We start from the raw sequence: 20,747 nt of genomic DNA on the forward strand, positions 1-20,747 counted from the left end.
ACAATAATCGGATATTGTCTGGAAGCACTTGTCCTGAAATACCAAGGTACCTATATGATTAAACAAATTGTCCTGTGCAAAAAGCATTTCCCATCTGCAACCAGCAACACATGATTTTTAGCAAATGTACACTTAAACATTTGAAATGATGTGAAACTCATCCGCTGTGAGTTGATAAAACTTTATTAAGCATCACGTGTTATAACAGAAATATATTGCAAGCAGCACTCAAGCATGGTACTAACGCGTGACATGCAACACTGACGGGATTTCTTGCACGTCTTTAGTGTCTTGACACAGCAGTTCGTATTATCGCCCACTACCAATTACGTTGAAGCGTTATATTTGCTTAATTGGAGCCGTGCAAAAATTCGCCGCTATTCGTTGCATTTCTGCATTTGCACCAGGAGTGTTTATAAATAAGGTTCGCTGTGCTCTTAAGCTTTGACGTGCATTGGGGGGTGGGTGCTTTTGATCGTTCAAGTTTAAGATAATGAGATTCCATCCGCACAGCGAGTGATGTTCTGCAGGGAGGTAAAACGCCTGAACTTCATGAACGCAATAATATCTTGACATTCATCATCCCAAGGGACAAATGCGCAAACCACGTAACAGTCAATAAGCACGTTACGTGTGATGGCGTTAGACATTCCATCCATGCTACGTGGAGTGTTCTGTTGTGTTATTTGTGTACGAGAGATGCAACTGAGATTCAAACTAATGTGGCAATTACACCATAATTAGGTACGTTCGGTATCTCAAGTGAATCTGATTTGACGTTCAAGATACCCCCACGTAGGAGATCGGCAGGTATTTGGCGATGCCGGTGTGCTCCCGATAATGAAGGTGTAGATATTGATAGTTCTAGTCCATGGAGAGAATGCTTTTTTTGTTTTCTCTCGTATTGTGTGGAATGCAAATCATTTGCGGATGAGAAGTCGACCTGTAGGCTGTCTCAGCCTCGTTTGCTCTTTATTCCAGATCTCGCAAAAGATAACTGCGCCTCTGTAGGCTCTGGCCCAAATTAAATTAAGGGGGCTGAACTGAACTCGCGTGACCGCATGCTTTAAGTCGCCATATGTAAGCCAACTACTACCCACCAGCTTTTGCGTGTCTGAAAAACGTTGCTCTTGATCGTTCTAATGTTTCGCTCCAAGTACACAGCACTGCACGCAGTAATAGCAGGCAGGCAGGACTCAGGGAGGTGATCACCCACAAACCCTGGCAGGTGTATCAGCAGGGTGCCTTGAACTCGGGAAGATCACCATCCACCCCATGCGGGCAGGTGTAGGTAGAGGGCGCATGGGGTGAGTGCGACTGGCGGGGCTGTCCAGTCCGACTCAGTGCTGAATGCGGCGGATGGACTGGATGTTGCCAGAGTGCGCTTGGCTGCCGAACTCGCTGTAGCTCTTGTATTCCCCACTGTGGCGGTCGCGCTCCAACACGAACTGGTATCCGCGGTATCCCGGGTACTGGTACGCAACCCATCTGTCGGGGTGGATGAATGGAGTGGGTGAATCATGTGGGTGGTGGGTAATGTAGCGGATGGAGGGGGTGTGCAGTTGCGTTGGTAGAATTGGGTGGTCCAGGGTGGTTACAAGTGAAGAGATTTCGGCCGTAGTATGAGGTGGGGGTAGGCGAAGTTTGTTTCGGAGTTCAAGGTCAGAGTTTGGGGGAATAGAGGTCCGGGCGCAGAGGAGAGTGTGAGAGCATGCAGATACAATCAGTGCTTGTATCTGGATCGACCCGAACAGCATGAGCAAGCTTCATTTGAGTTGATGCTTTGAGTAACATCTGGGAAACATCACGCGTAGGCATGTGTGCGCGAAAAGTACAATTACAAAGAACGCGGCCTCTAGCTGATTGATGTTTGTTTGCTTCCAGTTTACTCATTATTTGACTGCTTGTTTACTGCTTGTCTCTTGTTTACCGCTTGATTGCGTTAATTGCCTTGTTTAACGCGATAACTCTCACGGAAACACGATCAATCTCAATGTGCAAAGCATCCAAATGTAGCAGCGTTTCGAAATACTTCAACGGCAATGATGAATCATTAGCGCCTTTGATCAAATGACCTGGAATGCGCCCAACCTCTTGAGATCCATTCACGTTGCTATTGGTCCATGTAGTCGCGGCATTCTGTTCCCACCGCTCTGCCAGAGTGTAATGATCGTCACACCAATACTTATAATTCAGAGATGGTATTTAGTAAATTTTAGTGCACATCCAATTGGTATTTAATGATCTACGTGTGCAATCATTTTTAGCGAGACTGAGCCCATCAACTCGTACACCTGGTTTAATTAGGGACGGCTGCATGGATTCGAACTCAGGTCCAGATCAGCGCTCTGACCTATGAGCGAGACGGGTACTTAGGATTCGAAAAATAAAACTTTCTTTTACATATTAACTGATGAATCGATGTGCCAAGTGTATTTTGTTTAACCGGATGATAAAACAAAGAGACCAGTATAGCCTCGCCTGCGAGAATGACCTCATTTGCAGTAAGAGTGATGTCTGTGTGCTGTCCCTGTGGGTGGACACACGTGACGTCTGTGTGCTGTCCCTGTGGGTGGACACACGTGACGTCTGTGTGCTGTCCCTGTGGGTGGACACACGTGACGTCTGTGTGCTGTCCCTGTGGGTGGACACACGTGACGTCTGTGTGCTGTCCCTGTGAGCGGACACACAAGTGATGTCTGTGTGCTGTCCCTGTGGGTGGACACACGTGACGCCTGTGTGCTGTGCCTGTGGGTGGACACACGTGACGTCTGTGTGCTGTCCCTGTGGGTGGACACGAGTGATGTCTGTGTGCTGTTCCTGTGGGTGGACACACGTGACGTCTGTGTGCTGTGCTTGTGGGTGGACACACGAGTGGCCTCTGTGTGCTGTGCCTGTGGGTGGACCTACGAGTGGCCTCTGTGTGCTGTCCCTGTGGGTGGACACACGAGTGATGTCTGTGTGCTGTCCCTGTGGGTGGACACACGAGTGGGTGCGGTGGAGATGCTTACGCGCCACTGTTGACCTTGACGGATTGGATCTCCCGCGCGCTCCAGCCCATTGCCTGCATCGAAGGGCAGTCGTCACAGAGCTCCGTCTTTCGGCCCTGCAGGTTCTCTCCCTCAAACAGGACCACCTTGCTCTCCCCGTGGGCCTGCGCTTGCGCGGCACGGAAAGGGGGAGGCATTGAGTAAAGTACGAGCAAAAACCAACGGGAGGGGAGGGCAAATTCAACTGTCAGTAAATAAATCTTTGACGTAAAGCTTTCGTGACTGCAGGAATTCATGTTCTTTGGGTCTTTCGGTAAAGCCACGGAGATAGAACAAATAATAAAATGATAAAAATAACAATATCGTTATGTTATATATTTTTTATTATTTGTTCTATTTACGTGGCTTTCCCGAAAGACCCAAAGAATGTGTCAGTAAATACGCAATTCCACTCACTGCCCGGTATCAATGGCAGAACCGACATACCCCTCCAACCCTCCCCCTTCCCCAACGCCGCTTTCCAAGGTGCTGAGGCCTCTGTGGGAGTGGATTGTTAGGCATTTGGAGGGGGGGGGGGGAAGGGGCGGTTATAAAGGGAAGCGTTAAAATTCCCATCCTACAGTTCAAACCAAACCGCGCCGTGTCGAGCTACGTTAGAAATATTTGCTGTTTTTATTGTCATTTATCCACGAAAAGCAAGGAAATCATAGGATGTAACCATGTGCCTGTCTCCTTTGAGCTTGACCTCCTTGCACCTCTGAATCTAAGCAGAAATGCATGCACCCGATTCATACGCCTGCTTGGATGGGTCACCACCAGGGCTGGTCAGGTGGTGTTGTTGTTTTGCGTGAGGCTACGAGGCGTGACCAGGAGATGGCAGTGCCGAGTATGGGTTTTCACTTGCTATGCGTTGCGGGTTTTTATTCTGGTCTCTCCGGTTTACGCTCAACCAAAGTCAAACACCGAAACACAGAACCCTCCTGAAAAGAGTATGGGCGTCCAGTGAGGCTTTCCTGGGTAAACGAGGCTATATAATTATTTTCGTCTGGTATGGCGAGTTCTGTTATCTTTATAAATAAGTCATCCGTCGTCTAAGGAGGGTTTCATTGAACAACCGATACTTTCAGTGCCGTTACCCCAGACGCAATCCCGGTTTGAGTTTCGGCCACTGTGCAATAGCTTTGTCCCATCTCTTCAACAGCCCGCAGCAGCCTATAGCAACCTGTTGCACACGGGGATCGCCAATCCAAGCACTCTACCCAGCCTCAACCCAACTTATCATCCTCGATAAGACGAGGCAGGACTAAACAAATAATTTAGACGCCTGTCCGAACGCTTAGCAGTTCCGCGTTTCACACTAACAGATCCAGCGTTATATTTTATGCGCATGTAAGAGTGAGGAATGAGGAGCTAGATAGAGGGGGAGTTATGGGGTGGGCAATGACGGAAGATATGGAGAGAGAGAGATATCGTACCGCGGACTTGATGGGACGGAATGACTGGATGCGATCCGTGCGGTAAGCGCAGCTACCACTCCACGACTGCCACATGGGGTAGTCGCCCTTCTCCAGCACGAACTGCTGGCCCTGGAACTCCGGGTGCTCGAATCCCACCCATCTGCGCACACACACACACACCATCAGTGCCTGGATGAAGGCCCTCCCCAAACCATCGCCATCTCTCACGGTCCTGCGATGGTTGAACAATCCACGTAGCGCCCTATCCGCACGCGAGCCGATTTCATCGTCCCATAACTTCAGTGGAAATCGGACGCGCTACTTGGCTGCCACTTTCATTACTCTTCATATACTCCGCCTTCTGTAAGCGAGCCCATATTTCACTTAAACATGATATGTTGGGTTATAGGTTCAAGTACATGCTGGAGACTCGATGTATTTTATTTATTATTTTAATGAGCATTTATTTGTTAGCCTTTCGTAATACAATGTATTTTTCAGAAACATGCGCATGTGTTTTGACCTGCAGACGTTGGCAGGGATAGAACTTTAGAAAACTTGCGATTGTCGGCAATTGCAGGAAAGTGGATTAACAGGTTTGTGTGTGAGTTGTCTCATCTTGCTAAGCATAATAACGGTCACATTCCTCGGCTATCAGCGCACGTAGCCAGCCCCCTTTCCATTAAATCTCAACACATTCGTCAATAACACTGCCTTAAAGGCAAAAACTATATATAATAAGCGACGTTTAGGGCAATGGCTGTTCACATCGTTGTGTAATTTTTCATCCACGGCTGGATGAAAGCCTACCCATTCCGTGTCAGTAATGGGGTTTGTTTGACCATGCTTCACCATGATGGTCAGTACGGGTTGCTGAGAGGAGTAAACCTAGGATAGGTTCAGATGTCACTCACCAACCACTCATGTTAGCCGTGGGCGGCAATCGAACTAACTCAAGAAGCCGGGTCAATCTCAATATATGTATACACGCACAGCTGGTATTTATCGCACAGCAGTAGTGTTTTCCATGCTTTGTGACGAAGTCAATTGGGAATTGGTTTGAACGGGAGGCGCTGTTTAATGTCATGTCCATACATCTTAGAAGGTGCATAAACAGATGCGGCACCCTCAGCTCACTTCAAATAGCCCTCACCTTGAGGTATTTGGATGGCGGTTCAACACATGTATTTACATAGGCTCTAAGAGCCCCTTTTAAAACATCGAGTACCCTCATAAAATGCTTTCAACACATTTTTAATGCATAGGTATATTGAAAACTAAAAATCCCACTACTCTCTAAAGCTCCATTCAAATTCCAACCTGATGTTATGGACCGTGTGACTTTACTTCAATTCCTGGTCAGGGGAAACACCGACATCAAAAGTCACGCCTGAACCTAAACGGAATGGGGGAGAGGCCGTCATCCAGAAGTGGATTTACAAGGGTCTGTAAATTTGTGATACGAGACGTTTACATATTTACTGCATCACCAAGGAATGTGTTTTATTTACCATATGACTTTGTGACTCGGGTTTCCCTTGAGAAAGAAACCGTTACTATCAGCCATGCTGGCATCTTGGGCAAATTTGCCCAAATAGTTGCCCGCAAATGACTCAATTGGGACTATAGATGGCAATAATTGCTCCCCCACCTAACTGCGACAACTTGGCAGGATTTATAATTAGTGCCTTCGGGTTAGATCGTGTCGTAGGTGTCATGTCAATCTTGAACTATAACCCTCCACCACTCGACAGGGCCAATCGAATCCAGTTGCCACGTGGGCAAATACAGTTTGGCAAATTGATTTTTTTTCTCATCAATCCGGAGAAATGTTGAAAAGCAATCCAAAATGTTGACAATTTTGCGTGGCGTTTCCGCTGGAGATTGCATCCAGCATTTTCAGGTGCTAAAAACAGCTCAGCTGTTATGTATGGATGTTGAACTTCTATCACACCGTACGTAGCCACCTCACCGAGTCGCGCGACTCGGTGAGGTTTTTGCAGGGTAAATAAGCGTAGTAGCAAAATAACACCGGTAACACGATGTGCCCAAGTGAGTGGAGGGGCGGTGATGGGTGTGATACGTACGCTCCGCACTCCACCTTGATGGAGCGCACGTGCTCGATGGAACGATCAGTCACCCCGGGGCACTCGGTCGTGAGCTCGCATCGCTTGCCCTGGAAGTTCTCCTGCTCCCACAGCGTGAGCTTGAACTGACCACCGGGCAGCAGGGCTCCCACAGCACTGGTCTGGCTTGACATGACTGGGTAGAGGGGGGGCAGAACCAGAACAGTTACAATTTTCGAGGCTGTGACAGCGACTTACAACGGTTGAGAACGGCCCACATAAGTGGAATTCACAGAGTTATATATCTGAGATCTCATGTGAATGTGTGTGTGTGTGCCAGTGGGGAGCGGTAATGTAGCGGTTAGCGCTAAGAAACCTGGCAACCCGAATTTGATTGCCGCTCATGGCCAACAGTGACGATTATCTTAACCGGTCTCCCCTAGGTCGTGGTGCTGGCCATCCACCCAATATTGTGCCATTCTGGCCTTCAGTCTGTGAAGGCTATACAAGGGGATCTTTGTCTTTATGCCAGTGTCTGATACGAGTAACCGTAGGCAGCTCATGGCTAACATCAATTGTTAAAATGTGAACCGGTCCTGAGCTTCCCCCTGGTCGAATCAGCCTTAAATTAACTGCTCGCAAACAGCACTTGCCCAAACAATCCATGTAGGCAATTGATACTGGGAAGTGAGCTTTCCCGACTTTCTATCTGTTGTAGCGTCACACTCCACGAAAGAAGAGTGGAATTATCTGCTTCATGGACGATGAGGGTGGTGTTTTAACACGAGAGTTAACGCTATTTAGAACGTAAATCCGACTTTGTCTTTTTTGTGAAAACAATCAACCTCGGAACCTTCAATTTTCGAAATATTAGGTTTTAGGAATGTTTCTAATTTAAGCATGGAATTAATGTGTGCCACGTTTCGACTTTTACACCCTTCCAAAACACAATTGGATTTTTAGTCATTCAGTCGTCTTCACCCACCCGCACTGACCAGCGTGGTGAACCGACCTCATCCAGCAACAGTGTGCTGATGTTCACACACTGCACCGGTACTCATTTACAGCTGAGTTTAGCTCAGTAGGGTTCAGTACCGAATCGGATATTATTTTCAATTTATGTTAGCCGGGGCCAGGAATCGAAGTCGAGTGGCCAGTTAAGCCAGGTTCACAGCGCACTTCGCTCACCACCACGCGACCGCTCCAAAGACAAAGACCCCCCCCCCCCCCCCCGCATAGCCTTAACAGACTGTTGGGGGAAAATGCTTTTAGCGAGCACCTATGCGGACCAGAATGGCGCACAAAGCGGTGGGTGGCGAGTATCACACCCGACCGCCTTTGTCTCCCCAATGGCGATATTAACACTCCGTACCAGGTACTCATTTGAGACTGAATCAATCAGGACCGGTTCAGATAATCCTAACTGGTGTTGGCCGTGAGCGGGAATCGAACCCGGGTCGCCAGGTTTCGGAGCGCAGCGCGCTAACCGCTACAATCCCGCTCCCCACACACTATGCTGCGTACACCCGATGCCTCCGCCTTACGTCCCAGTATTGGAAACACAATGGCCAGGAACATAACGATGGTTGACACACCGTAATTACACGACACTCACCGTGGTATGTTCCTTACGAGTTCAACGCAGACTGTGGGCCCGCAATCGCAGCCCTCGCCTTTTGTAGGCTGCGATTTGCCCAGGGCAGCACATTTCATGTGTAACTTCACGTCGTCGCATTTATAATGGGATGACAACGCGATTACGGGGAACTGCGTGCATCAGGGCTTTGATGAATGTGCGCGTCCATCTGAAAGCGGGGCCGATGAGATTGGTTGCGTTTTTTTTTCGTGGCTAACAAAGTTGCGATGTGCGTATTTGTGGGGGGTAGGCGCGGGGGGGTAGCTGGGGCGTAAAACTGCTTTAGGTGCAGGACAGACAGTTTTTTAAAAATAAAAAATTCCTCAGATGCACATTAGGGTACGGCTCAAGTGAGCGACGTTCAGATCAGAGATTTCAAAATCGGCCATCAGGTCATAAACTGAAGTTACGATGTCTATGCCCGTGTACGGGAGTGTTTTTGTCAATTCGCCGCTGGATTACGGGGCCTTCCCCACGCCACGCGCGGGTCGTGGGGATTATTCGAATATATGTCACCACGCCGATTAGTGAGGGTTGGTGAAGGCGGGGAGCATTAATGTGGTAGCATAGCAGTATAGTACAACTATGGAGTTATCCGTATGTACTGCCGCATCACACATTGCTAAGGTGTCATCTATTTTTGTAAGTTGCGCCTGACCTTTTTGGAGTTAAGAATAAGAGCACATGGATTGCGTATATACGTTTTACTGTTAGGAAAATAAGTGGGCTTATTGTTTAATCGCAGGATCATAAAGGGGTGGCGGCAGTTGGGGAGAGGCATTCATCCAGCCGTGGATAGACCACGGCTGATGATGATCACCGGTGCCTCGACTACTATGATGATGATCATCATCATAGTAGTAGAGGCACCGGTGCTTTCCCGGATAGCATCAGCGCCAAAACAAGACAGCACATATTGTCTTCATAAAAAAAACACCTTGTATCTAACACCGATGGAAATGTATAATTATAGCGCTGCGTATGATGCTGAGCGCCCATTGTTTTCCCCGGTTTAGCGTCGTGGATTTTAACTCAGCTGGCAGAGAGCCGTTGTCTGGCTGATGTATCAACCGCAGAGTTGCCATGCTTTGCTCGCTCGGATAAACCACCATGCGTTGGCTTATCTGCGCGCCCAGCTGTTAACGATGTGTGCAAGTTTTCTCTTTTGTAACGTGCACAAGAATGCGTCTGGTATTGAATATATCGAACGACCCCCCCCCCACCCTAAGTCAGTGCACGTCACTGTTGAATGTGTCAGACGTGTTACATGTTTCACTAGGGATAAACTTTAGTTGACAACTTAAAAGGTAAAGGTGTTGTCCTGCAATTTCTTGCACACGCCACTGCTGGTGGAAAGGTCTGCCCTAGAGAGAGCTCTAGAGGGGTATCTACATCGGAAATGCACACTGTGTACAGGCTGTATTGCCAATACACTGCTGGACGAGGGCCTCCCCACGCCGTGCATGTTGTAGTGATGATCTGAACCATACGCTGCTTAATATGCATATGTCAAGGCCGGGAGCATAAACGTTGGTGCATATAATATAGTACAACAAGTACCTTTTGGGACTGCCCACTGCTGACCACAATGTAACCCTACGGCAGCCTACAAGATCAGTTTTTTTTAATGTATGGTGACCAGCAATTCAAGCACTATCCAGGCTAAACTTCTGCATAGCTTTTGATATCTAACGATATCAGTCGCATTCCAGTGAATTGCTCACAGGGGTCTAAAAAAACATTTCAAAATTCTGACGAAGTATACGATCTACGTGGCCACGCAAGTCGGCCGTGGGAGCAATGGGGGTAGAAGTGACAGCTGCCCCTCACTCTTTAGGCAGGGTGCCGGTAGGGCAAGTCAGATGGAGTGCCCCCGAATTGTATAGCCTTCATAGCCCCCTCCCTCACTCTCTTAGCTACTCCATATGATTACCACATTATTTCCATGCAACTGGGCTCAGTCGCAAGAGATGATCACAGTTCTGGCTCACACTAAACTACAAAGGGCGCATGTGGCTGGAAACACCCCAATGGCAATGGAGTGTTTTGTTGTAGTCTGGGTTTGTAGACCGAAGTTCCTGGAATAAACTCCACACACACACTCCACAGCAGTGCCTTAGCGTGGTTGGCATGGACTTCCCGGTGCTAGGAATGAAATGGGACCTCCTGTCCTCTTCAATTTCTCTCCCCCCATAAGGCCTGGCCCTCTCCGGCCCGTGCGCCTCGATGCAGTAGTGCGGTCTGCACACTTGATATCTACGTCACTGCTCCACAGCTAATGTCCGCATCATGCTCGCCATGCTGTCTCCTGCAGGCTCTTTGCTGTGCTCATTTATCTCCATCGCTGCGCGCGATCCACCGCATCTGGCTGGAGTGGACAAAAGTGGTGTGATCACCGCAGGGTCTCTCTCGCTCGCTCGCCTCTGATAGACAGGACCCTCCTGAACAAGCAGCCAGTGAGGTGTTTCAGTGTAAGTAATTGGATTATATGGTTATTGCTTGGAGGGGGCGGGGAAGTGCAGTGGTCCGTGCGCAACGCGACGAACCCTGAGTTCCATTCCCAGCCACGAGTGATATCTCAGTCGGTTCTGCATGCCCACACGCCCCCCCCCACCCCAAGACCGACTATAACCAACTAAAAAAGACCAGCGTGGTGAAGTATGGTCAAAGGACTCCCTACTGCCAGATCAGCTGTAAATGTATACAATATCAGCTGTAAATGTATACAGTATTATCGTTAGCGTTATCCTTTCAAGGCAACACACAGTATTGCGTCGCGTAACCTGTCTTAACAAATCCCAGCTGCTCTCGAGGTGATTTCATCTGACAGCAGCTGTGATAACAGCAGCTGGAACTGTCGGTCAGGAGCGTGAGACGTGAGACTGCACACGCGGCGGGCCAGCTAACCCGTTGATTGCGTAAAACAAATAAATAAACTAAAGTCGGTGTCTCCAAAGAAAACAATGCTTTTTTTCGTCCCTTCAGTCAATCAGCCTGAGGGCCTTCCGGACTGATGTTTAACTTGCCCAAGTGAGATGCGCCCCGAGGCTCATAAGATAATGTTGAGTTACTTGTGATATTGAGTAAAAAAAATTGTCTGGATATGAATACGTCTGGGAAGCGTCTGGAGCCAAGGGTGGACGTGTCTAATGAGCAATACCGTACTTATATGGCCATGAGGTGGAAATTCCTCAGAGTTGTTTCACGTTACCAACTCTAGAGGGACAGACTAATTGCTGAGTGGACCTCACGATCGGGATTCGGACTCACAAACTTTAGATTAGTGAAGGGTCCCCATCTACAGCGATATCCGGCAGTATACTCTGGATCGGCACCAAGATATATGCATGCAATTGCGCGTTTAAGAATATTTTTTTCCGATTTGTAGGTAATTGGTTTACGTAATCCCTACGACACCCGCGATACAAAAGCGGCAACAAAGTCTACATGCGCCAGGATGGTAATTGTACTTGCTGTTTGAATTCCATCGCGACGCCCGACCCAGAATAGTGACCTCGATTTGTGGTCTCGAATGGAGTACAGGCGAGTGTGGAGGGGAGCCTGGGGAACGTGTCTGTGATTGCCCGAGACGGAAATCCACGTGTACAACCAGCTCCGCCTTGCCAGTGGCTGTCCTCCTTGTGCCGCACGTTAGGAGCTTACTCACGTTCGGGGCTTACGCACGTGATCAATCTCTGCGCGATCCACCAACCCTGACTGCATGTCGCTAAAATGACATCGGTGCCGCGTCAAATTCGCGCTGTTAACCAGGTGAGAACACCAGAGGCCACCATACCTGGTCCTATTTGCAAGAGTGATCTGGGTCACACCAACACATAATCTGTCTATGTACGGATTCGATTTTGCTCATTAATGAATGGACGGATTGCTGAATTAATAATTAATCGAATGCTTGAATCAATGAAATAAACCCACCCGCTTCGCCAGCCTGAGCCAAGAAGGGCCATTGTACAAAACGTCACCTGTCATACACCGTTCACTTTTTTAAGGCGGTGATATTGATTATTTGCGTTGAGTTTTGTGTCTTCTTGGGCAAGTACCACGGGCAGCGTCTGCAATGCCTCGACGAAGTGTGATGCGCCGGGCTGAGTTGAGTTGCGATCCCGAGCGGCCGCATGGGGTGGCGCTGCGCTCCTGCACCCAACACAATCCTCCCCCCTTCCGAGGCGCAATCCTCCCCCCTTCCGAGGCGCGCAGGGCATAGCGAAAATCTAAAGAGAAACGCGGACAAAAACTAATAAAATAATAGGTGGGCGGAGTGAAGGGGCAGGTTTGGGGTTAGAGGTGGGGGTTGAGGCGGTGACAGGGCGAGTGTTAATTGGTTAGGGTTACAGGGCATCAGAGGGATAATACTATTGAGCTTTGTATTAATTAAACTATAAACTAATAAAGAATGAAAGCTTTCGTGACTGCATAAAATTACTCATTGTTTTTTTTCCGGTAAAGTCACGTACGTAGAAATACAATAAAATTATATTGAAACAGGAATTCATACTCTTTGGATCTTTCAGTAAAGTAATGTATAATTGTTTTTATTTTGGCTATCTACGTGGCTTTACCGAAAGATCCAAAGTATATTTTTGTTTTACCAGGTAAGGCCCACTGAGCTTTTTTAGACACGACCTGGGAGAACAAGCAAACTCCACATATACAGGCATCAGGGTCGGGATCGAGCCCACGACCTACTGCATACCAGGCGAGGTAGTTAACATCTCGACACCGTGGTGGGAAGGATTACAAGACATTAGTGGAATGATTGGCTAGTTGGTTCTTGTTCTGTGTAGAGCTCGTACTAGTATCTGGTTGGTTCGTTGGTTAGCGTTAGAGGTAGGGGTAGTAATAGTGGCTGGTTGTCTAGTTGGTATGGGATAAGACGTAAGGTAATATAAATGGTCGCTTTTGTTTTGGCACTCGGTTCGCATCAATGCCGCCAGGAGGCAACCTGCCTGGTCACGCTTGCAGGATCAGTCTAAACGAGAACCTTTTGTATGCGCGGCTCAGAACTCTGAGCCGGCATCACTAAGGGCAAGGGGTTCGAATCCGGGTTTCATCGACCCATGGCGAGACAGGCTCCACGGGGTTCATGCACTTGTCGCTCTTGCGTGGTTCTCGTGTAGAGCGAGTTCATGGTCTCAGACAGGTCACCGATGACATATTATCTACATGTAAAATGTATACGGTTACATTCAAGTCGGTTTATCCCAGCTCTAGTGTTCTGCCCCACGGCAGATATGGGGGTGTGTTTACACAGAAACTTTCTGATATGGTGTTGAGTTTGGTCACGTGGCCAGGAAGTTACGATTTAAGGTTCTCTAAGCCACGAGGCAGGCGTGTCAGCCATTACACAGAGTACAAAATGGAGGCACAAATAGTGTCTCAGTGAAGACAGGTGCATCTGTTAATTGTGGGACTTTAAGAAGCGTTGTCTGTAAGTTCTTTATGTTCTTATAATACTGGGAATGCTGTTATAATGTTAGGATTGCCGGTATTGCTGTAAATGCCTTTATAATGCTGTTAAATTGTTATGACAAATATGAGGCCTAGTTAACAACGAAGCCTGCCACTTGTATTATTGTGAATGTTACTTGTAGTTGGATAAGTCGAGCCAGACTTGTGCCCATGTAACTTTAATGCATTCTTGAGAGCAAGGATGAAGAAGTATCTCATCCACAGTTCAGTTTTATATGCAGCACTGTACATTTAGGCTGCAGTATGGTGATGACACAAAGTGACCTCATTTAACACAGTAGCTTATTCTCTTGTTGCATAGCTATTCAGTGCTAATGTAGGTGCCTGGTCCATCCAGGATCTATTGTTGAGATTCATGTTATCTAAGACAATGTTATGATGATCCAGTATTCATTCATTGTATTGATACTGTTAGTATTAACAGATACTGTATTTTGTGCTGTGTTTTTCCATCAGTTTTACCTCGTTCTGTTCATTAAATACATTGGAGTCGGATGTTCACCCTGGCTCTGAAGGTTTATTGAATGCGAGGTTAACTACTTGGATAGTGGTGCTAAGCAGCGCACAGCGAGGCCGAGACATCTCGTGTGGATAATAGAGGCAATTGAACGGATCTCAAAAGTAGTTTTGTGATATTATTTAGTACAGGACGCTCGCTAACTCAGGGACTGATGATAAAGAACTACTTCTGAAGATACAGTTCTGAACGTAATTCATCGCGTGACATAACGCTTATTGAACTATTGTGTCGTTTATTGGGATTTTTAATAACATGTTATTCGGGTGCTCTGATTTGTTGCGAGACTTAAGAGCTCTCAGTTGTATCATTGATCCCACTGAGAAGAGCTATTTGTATGCGAAATGTGATGAGAGGGAACGCTTCGTGAAGCAGAACTACCGCGTGCGATGACAAATGTTGATTGCAAATCTATTGAACAGTCGACACAAGTGATAATACGGGGGTGGTGCAGTGACGCAGTGGGTTCGCTATGAACCTCTCTACCTGAGTTTGATTCCCGGACGCGGCCAACATTAGTGGCGGCGAGTGAAGTCTGAACCGCTTCCTGGACATCCTCGTTCCCCAACCTGGCACTGACCAGCGTAGTGAAATATGGTCGAGCAATCATACAGTACCCATGCAATATTGGATTTACAAATGAGTGGGAATTATGTATTTTGTAACTTAATGCACAATACGCAAATGAACATCGGTGTACTTCACACATTTTCAGAGGGGGCCACTTTCGCTGATAAGACATAATCAGTCTGAGGGCCACCAGACATTTAAAACCATTGGGGTTTGACAGCATGTTGATGGGGGGGGGGGCAGTGCCGGATTATTCTAGTGACAAAAGTAGCTACATATGCTACGGGCCCCGCACTTTCAAGGGCCCCGCGCTAAATGCTTTTAAGCTCTTAATTACGGTTGAGTGACTCTGGACTTGCTCTATTACTATAGTACTATACTGCCTTAAAACTTTTATGAACGACTTGGTGTTTAAGGTTAGCGATTTGTCGTATTATCTGGCTGTATAGCAAATTAAATAATACAATTACTTTACTATGCAAGTTAAACATTCATGTTTTTATATTTACGTGTTTTTTTTATTTAGGGCCCCTTTATAACATGCTACAGGTCACGCACTAGCTTAATCCGCCACTGGGGGGGTGTTGTCACGTGTTGTGTGTTGTCGGGGACCACACGTCAGGGGCCGCACTAAAGGCCATCAGTGGCCCGCAGGCCTTGCATTGAAGACCACTGCTAAACATGACTACAACGCCAGGTCGAGACCAAAAAATGTCCCTTTCAAGAGAGATACGTACACGTGCAGTGGTCAGCGATGGGTGGATAACACGCAGCTCGCGTCCAGGAACTAGACGGATTGTTACATCGCAGGAAGTTGAGAGATGACATGAGATGCCTTGGGAGAGGGGCATTCATGCAGCAGTGGATTGAGAATGGCTTTTGCTGACGATGTGCACATCCCGTCGTTGAATGGGAGGGGAAGGATGTGGAGTCGGCGTGTACTGTGTTACTTTCTTTATCCCCCAGGTCTCTTTTGTTGAACCGGAGCTGGTTTGTCTCAATGCGCGCTCTCACCTGCAGATTCTTTTTTTTAATCAATGAAGCGCATGAATGAATGAGCGTTTGGATCGTTAAGTCGTGCATTCATTCACCTGTGATGCACGCTGATTCAATGTTGGTGAACATCTTTATATGCTGAATCAACTGCTCATTAAAACGAAACGGTTAACATGGCACCTCCGATAACCATGGTTGGCTACATACGGTGCTAAAGAAGTCCAACATACATATAGCATCCCCGGTTCATTGAGACGGAAATAAGCGCATGAGATGTAATCAGTCATAACATTTATGTCAGTATCTGAGCGATACTGCAACTTTAACACTCCTGCAGTGTAGGAGTTAAAACTCTGGAAATCGCCTGATGATGCCGGATGTAATTACCAGCGAGGCACGTTAAACTTAATTGTTATATGTTGTGAATTGATCTTCAACATATTGGTGTGCTGTAGCAATAACAAATTGGCCTGTTTGTTCACATGACAAGTCTATGTATTTGACTGTGCGGGTGGATGAGGGTGTACGACACACATTGCATTGTGCTCACGCGATGACCAAAAACGTCCATCGATGATGACTCATAGATACTGTAATACAACCCGCGCACATTCCATACACCATATGACATCACTCCCATTAATCATCATCATCGGCCATGGTCAATCCACTGCTGAATAAAAGTCTCCATTGGAACGTACACACACGGTATAATACACAGGACTACAAAGTCACACAGCGTTCGTGGTTCTATATGCAGCATACATGGATAGACGCATGCACGGTTACAGCAATGGGATTACGTTACGCCAAGTCAACTAACGAGGGCTCACACCCCCTGTCAATACTATCCACTTTACCCACTATACGGTGTCTGTATACTGCATGTGCTTTGCAGACAAAGTATACACGGGGCTTAGTTTTTCACTAGATATGTTCTGTAATGCTCCTAGTCTGGCTTGGAGTAGGGATTATCGGCGTAAGGTACTATCACTCGAGTACGAGGTTCACTCATCTATAGTAACCCTATATTATTGTACCCCATATTCCTACAATCATATAAACAGGTCGAGGATCTAATTGGCGACATTAATGTGGCGTGGCTGGAATAATTCCCAGAACAGCGTTCCGGACCAATCCGGCGAAAACGAATCACAGAGTACATAGTTAAATGAGCGCACTGCACGCGCTATGCAGACGGCGCTTCTTGCAAACAGTTGCAAGGCGCGTGGAAAGACGGGAACTGACAATCGCTGCAGCCCAGCCTCCTCCATCCTCCCCCGCCACAGCCTCCTCCATCCTCCCCTCCTCTCCCCGCCACAGCCTCCTCCATCCTCCCCTCCTCGCCACAGCCTCCTCCATCCTCCCCTCCTCGCCACAGCCTCCTCCATCCTCCCCTCCTCCCCTCCTCTCCCCGCCACAGCCTCCTCCATCCTCCCCTCCTCCCCTCCTCTCTCCGCCACAGCCTCCTCCTCCTTCTCCTACTCCTCCTCCTTCCCGGCTCTGACGTTCGCTCTTGGGGGGGGGGGAAGTTTGTTGCGGGGCCGGCACATCCATCATGTATTCACGGCTCCGGCGATGGGCGCCTACCCTGGAATGATCGCCGTCTTCCTCCTCGTGTACTCCAGGATCGCCGCGGTGCGCTGCCAAGGTAAGGTGGCCGTCACGGCGGAGAGCGCTCGCGCGTGCGTGCGCGCGACCCTGCGATGGTCGGGTCGCCACGCGGCGTGGTGGTGGTGATGATGCAGCTATGCGCATGCAGCTATGCGCATCATATCTACCTGCCCGTGTATGTGTGTGCCTACGTCCGTGGTGTGTGCTGTGTGTGCACGTGTGTGCGTGGACAGCGAGGAGCGATCGATTAAAGAGCGCTGAATCAATTGATCCTTTGCTCGCTCGCTCGGACGCACTTGTTGATGCGCGCTTAACGCGTGGACCCCTGAGTACTCTCGTACCTATCTGTGTACGGGCTGTCCGCTAACCCCTGTGACCTCGCGTCACTGTGCCCCCCTTCGTGTTCCCATGCACATCCGTAACTCCTGTGTCCCGTTACTCCCGTCTGGGTGATTGCGTGCCCCCTGTCCCCGTATAGACGCATCGCCGTCTTTGGCCACACGTGCTGCATTGTTATTGCGCTGCGCTGGTTTCGAGAATAATTGAGCGACGCTTTTATCTCGCCGTCTGTGCGCGTCTCTGTGTGTATGAGGAGCAGTAGTGTAGCTGTTAACGCGCTGCGCGACCAACAGTGACAGTCATCTGAACCGGTCCTGGGCCTCCCCTAGGTCGACTCAGCCTCAAACGAGTACCTGGTGCGGTGTGTAAACATAGCCACTGGGGAGACAAAGGCGGTCGGGCGTGGGTACTGGCCACCCGACCCCCATGTGTACCGTACGGGCCTTCAAAGGTGCTCGCTAACAGCACTTGTCCCAAAAGTATGTTAAGGCTATACGGGGGATTTTGTGTATGTCACTTCCAGGTCATTTGCCAAAGCCCCTCACTACCCTGGTCTCTTGAGTGCTCGCCTAGTTAAACAATTGCACTTGAGTTTATTTGCCGTATGTGTCTTTGTACATTCATGTGCTTGTTCGTGTGTGTATCTTGTATGTATGAACGCGTGTCGATGTGTGGGTGTCTCTGTATTTGTATCACTTTATATGCGCATCTTTGTTTTTGTCTTTGCGTGCCTGAGTGTGTGTGTCTGTCTTGTGTGTGTAACTGAACGTGTCCGGAAATCAGTGTGTGAGTGTGTGTTCATGTACGTGCTCTTCTGCTGTACAGAGACTCCGGGTATCATCGTGTCTGCAATCGTGCGCGTCAAAACCGCTAAGCATCGTGCATCTGCGTGTGTGTGCGTTATGCTGCCAGTGGCGAGCGATGGGCGTAGTGGTTTAGCGTACTGGACCATGGACCCGGCGACACGAGTTCGATCCCCGCTCACGGTCAACACCAGAGACAATTGTCTGAACCCGTTCTGGGCCACCCAATGTTGACTCAGCCCGAAGGATTACCTCGTGCGATGTATATACACCGCCACTGGGGAGACAAAGGCGGCCGGACGTGGTGCTGGCCATCCACACAATCTTGTGCCGTGCCGGTCTTCATAGGTGCTCTCTAACAGCACTTGCCCCGAAAGTATGTTATGCCTATACGGTTGATCTTTGTCTTTGTGCGTTATACAGTACTACCAGCCACGTTACTTTTATCGTAACGCGTAAATCGTACGATGAGATTTCCTACATGCTTCTATAATAATTTATCCTCTCGCCTTATTTATTCGTTCAAAACAAGCCGGCTATTACACAACCAACAGCTTGAGCATGTCTTGAAAGGTGATTAACGCGGGGCCAGCATTAATATAGGCGTGTAATTGCAGCGCACGGCGTTGTGATTATATGCATGAGTGAGCCCGGACAACCTATTATGAGATTTACGCGGAATAATTTCGGCGGAAGGGCTGCACCCCGCGCACGCCTCCCGCGCGCCCTTCTTGGCTTGACTGCGATGCTGAAGGAAATGAGTGGGGATTAGATCGGTCTTGGGTTTCGTGGCCAAGATAACTCACTCGAGTTGTGCGCTGTACGGCCCCCCCCCCACCCTTTGAAAAAGCAAAGATCCCCCGTATAGCCTTAACAGATTTTTGGGCCAAGTGCTGGCACGGCACGCGAGGGGGGTGGGTGGCCAACACCACCCCCGGCCGCCTTTGTCTCCCGAGTGGCGATGTTTACACATCGTACTAGATACTAATTTGAGGCTGAGTATACCTAGGGGAGGCCCAAGACCGGGTCAGATATTCGTCACTTGTGTTCATTTTCCTCTTTTCAAAGAGTACACAAAGTCCCAATTGACACCAAAAGCCTTAACCTGCTGATGAGACCCTATAATCTTGAAATCTGGGCAAGGGTTTTTTTGCTTGCTTAAACAGATAATGCTGGATAACCATTATTCTATATTATCAACCATGGACGATCCACTGCTGGATGAATGCCTCCCAAATCCATTCTGCGATGCAACAATCCACATAACACCTGGGCACGAGCTGATTTGATCGTTCCATCTCATCGGTGGCCTTACTCTGGGACGCGTTCCATTCCTTGGCTGCAACTCCGTTATTGTTTTCCATGAAGAATAATGCTAGATAATATTGGTGTGAAAAGCGAACCTACGGACTAAAAATTATTTTATTTGTATGTGGAGACAGAATGGAGGTCACCAATGACATGGCGCTCCGCAACAGAGCATACTGACCTTATACCCCTATGCCCAGTGTGAAGTGGAATTCGCAAAGCGTCCATGCGCAGCCACACCTCAGCATGACGCTGTAAACCGAGTGCGTTCTTACAGATGTGGACAGACAGAACCGATATAATTGCGTTATATTCATGATTATGTACACCCTAAAGCCCTCTTGTTAATTCAATGTTGGACGACAGCCTCCCTACCCCGTGCATATCATGGGGGGGGGGGGGGTTATTTGACCATACTTCACCAGGGTGGTTAGTGCAGGTTGGTGAAGGTGGAGAGCATAGCTGTTTGAGCATAACACAGTACAATAATGAATATCGCTGCACTACAATCTGCTGACAACGTGCATGGTGATGAGGATGTTATGATGATGATGTCTGTATACAAACACGCAATCGCTCGTGCACACTCGTGGTGAATATTCAACAGCAGGTGGTAGGGCTTCTGCCTATGCTAATTATAGTATTGCTTTGCGCTAATTTAGCCACGTAATATAATGTACCAGCGGGAAGTACCCGGCGTTGCCCAGGCGAAAAAGACACACACACATCGACTTACACACACAGACATCGACCCACACACACAAACACATCGTCTTCCACATACACATACATATGGACTCAAACACACAGACAACTACTTACACACACACACACACATGGAGCAACACACAGACATCGACTTTAGACACGCACATGGAGTTACACAAATACATCGACTCACACACACAACAACCGCCATTCGCCACTAAGTGGCGGTGATGTCACCACGACGCTTGTGCCA

At 48.3% G+C, this 20,747-nt stretch overlaps 2 protein-coding genes across 7 annotated transcripts in view; one reads left to right on the forward strand and one right to left on the reverse strand.

Annotated features, from left to right (window-relative positions):
- Window positions 1-167: 167 nt before the first annotated feature.
- The window catches only part of LOC116948081 (beta-crystallin A2), a 46,088-nt gene continuing 25,508 nt past the window's right edge, over window positions 168-20,747 (reverse strand). For 3 of the 5 annotated variants that reach the window (XM_076069524.1, XM_032964420.2, XM_032964411.2), the window contains 4 exons: window positions 6,535-6,709; window positions 4,466-4,607; window positions 3,012-3,154; window positions 168-1,488 (listed from right to left, as the gene is read on the reverse strand). In XM_076069524.1, coding sequence (XP_075925639.1) covers window positions 1,341-1,488; window positions 3,012-3,154; window positions 4,466-4,607; window positions 6,535-6,707 — 606 coding nt within the window. In that variant the 5' untranslated portion in view covers window positions 6,708-6,709 and the 3' untranslated portion in view covers window positions 168-1,340. Of the gene's footprint in view, window positions 1,489-3,011; window positions 3,155-4,465; window positions 4,608-6,534; window positions 6,710-8,128; window positions 8,235-18,730; window positions 19,385-20,747 lie in introns of those variants that run through there. The other 2 variants (XM_032964428.2, XM_032964400.2) reach the window with 2 other exon arrangements.
- RECK (reversion inducing cysteine rich protein with kazal motifs) overlaps window positions 17,175-20,747 on the forward strand; it is a 121,560-nt gene continuing 117,987 nt past the window's right edge. The window contains exon 1 of one of the 2 annotated variants that reach the window (XM_032964382.2): window positions 17,175-17,373. In XM_032964382.2, coding sequence (XP_032820273.1) covers window positions 17,301-17,373 — 73 coding nt within the window. In that variant the 5' untranslated portion in view covers window positions 17,175-17,300. The remainder of the gene's footprint in view (window positions 17,374-20,747) is intronic. The other variant, XM_032964391.2, reaches the window with a different exon arrangement.

The sequence above is a fragment of the Petromyzon marinus genome, chromosome 2, assembly GCF_048934315.1.
Source record: "Petromyzon marinus isolate PM22_M1 ecotype Great Lakes invasive population chromosome 2, UKy_Petmar_22M1.pri1.0, whole genome shotgun sequence".
Classification (NCBI taxonomy): domain Eukaryota; kingdom Metazoa; phylum Chordata; class Hyperoartia; order Petromyzontiformes; family Petromyzontidae; genus Petromyzon; species Petromyzon marinus.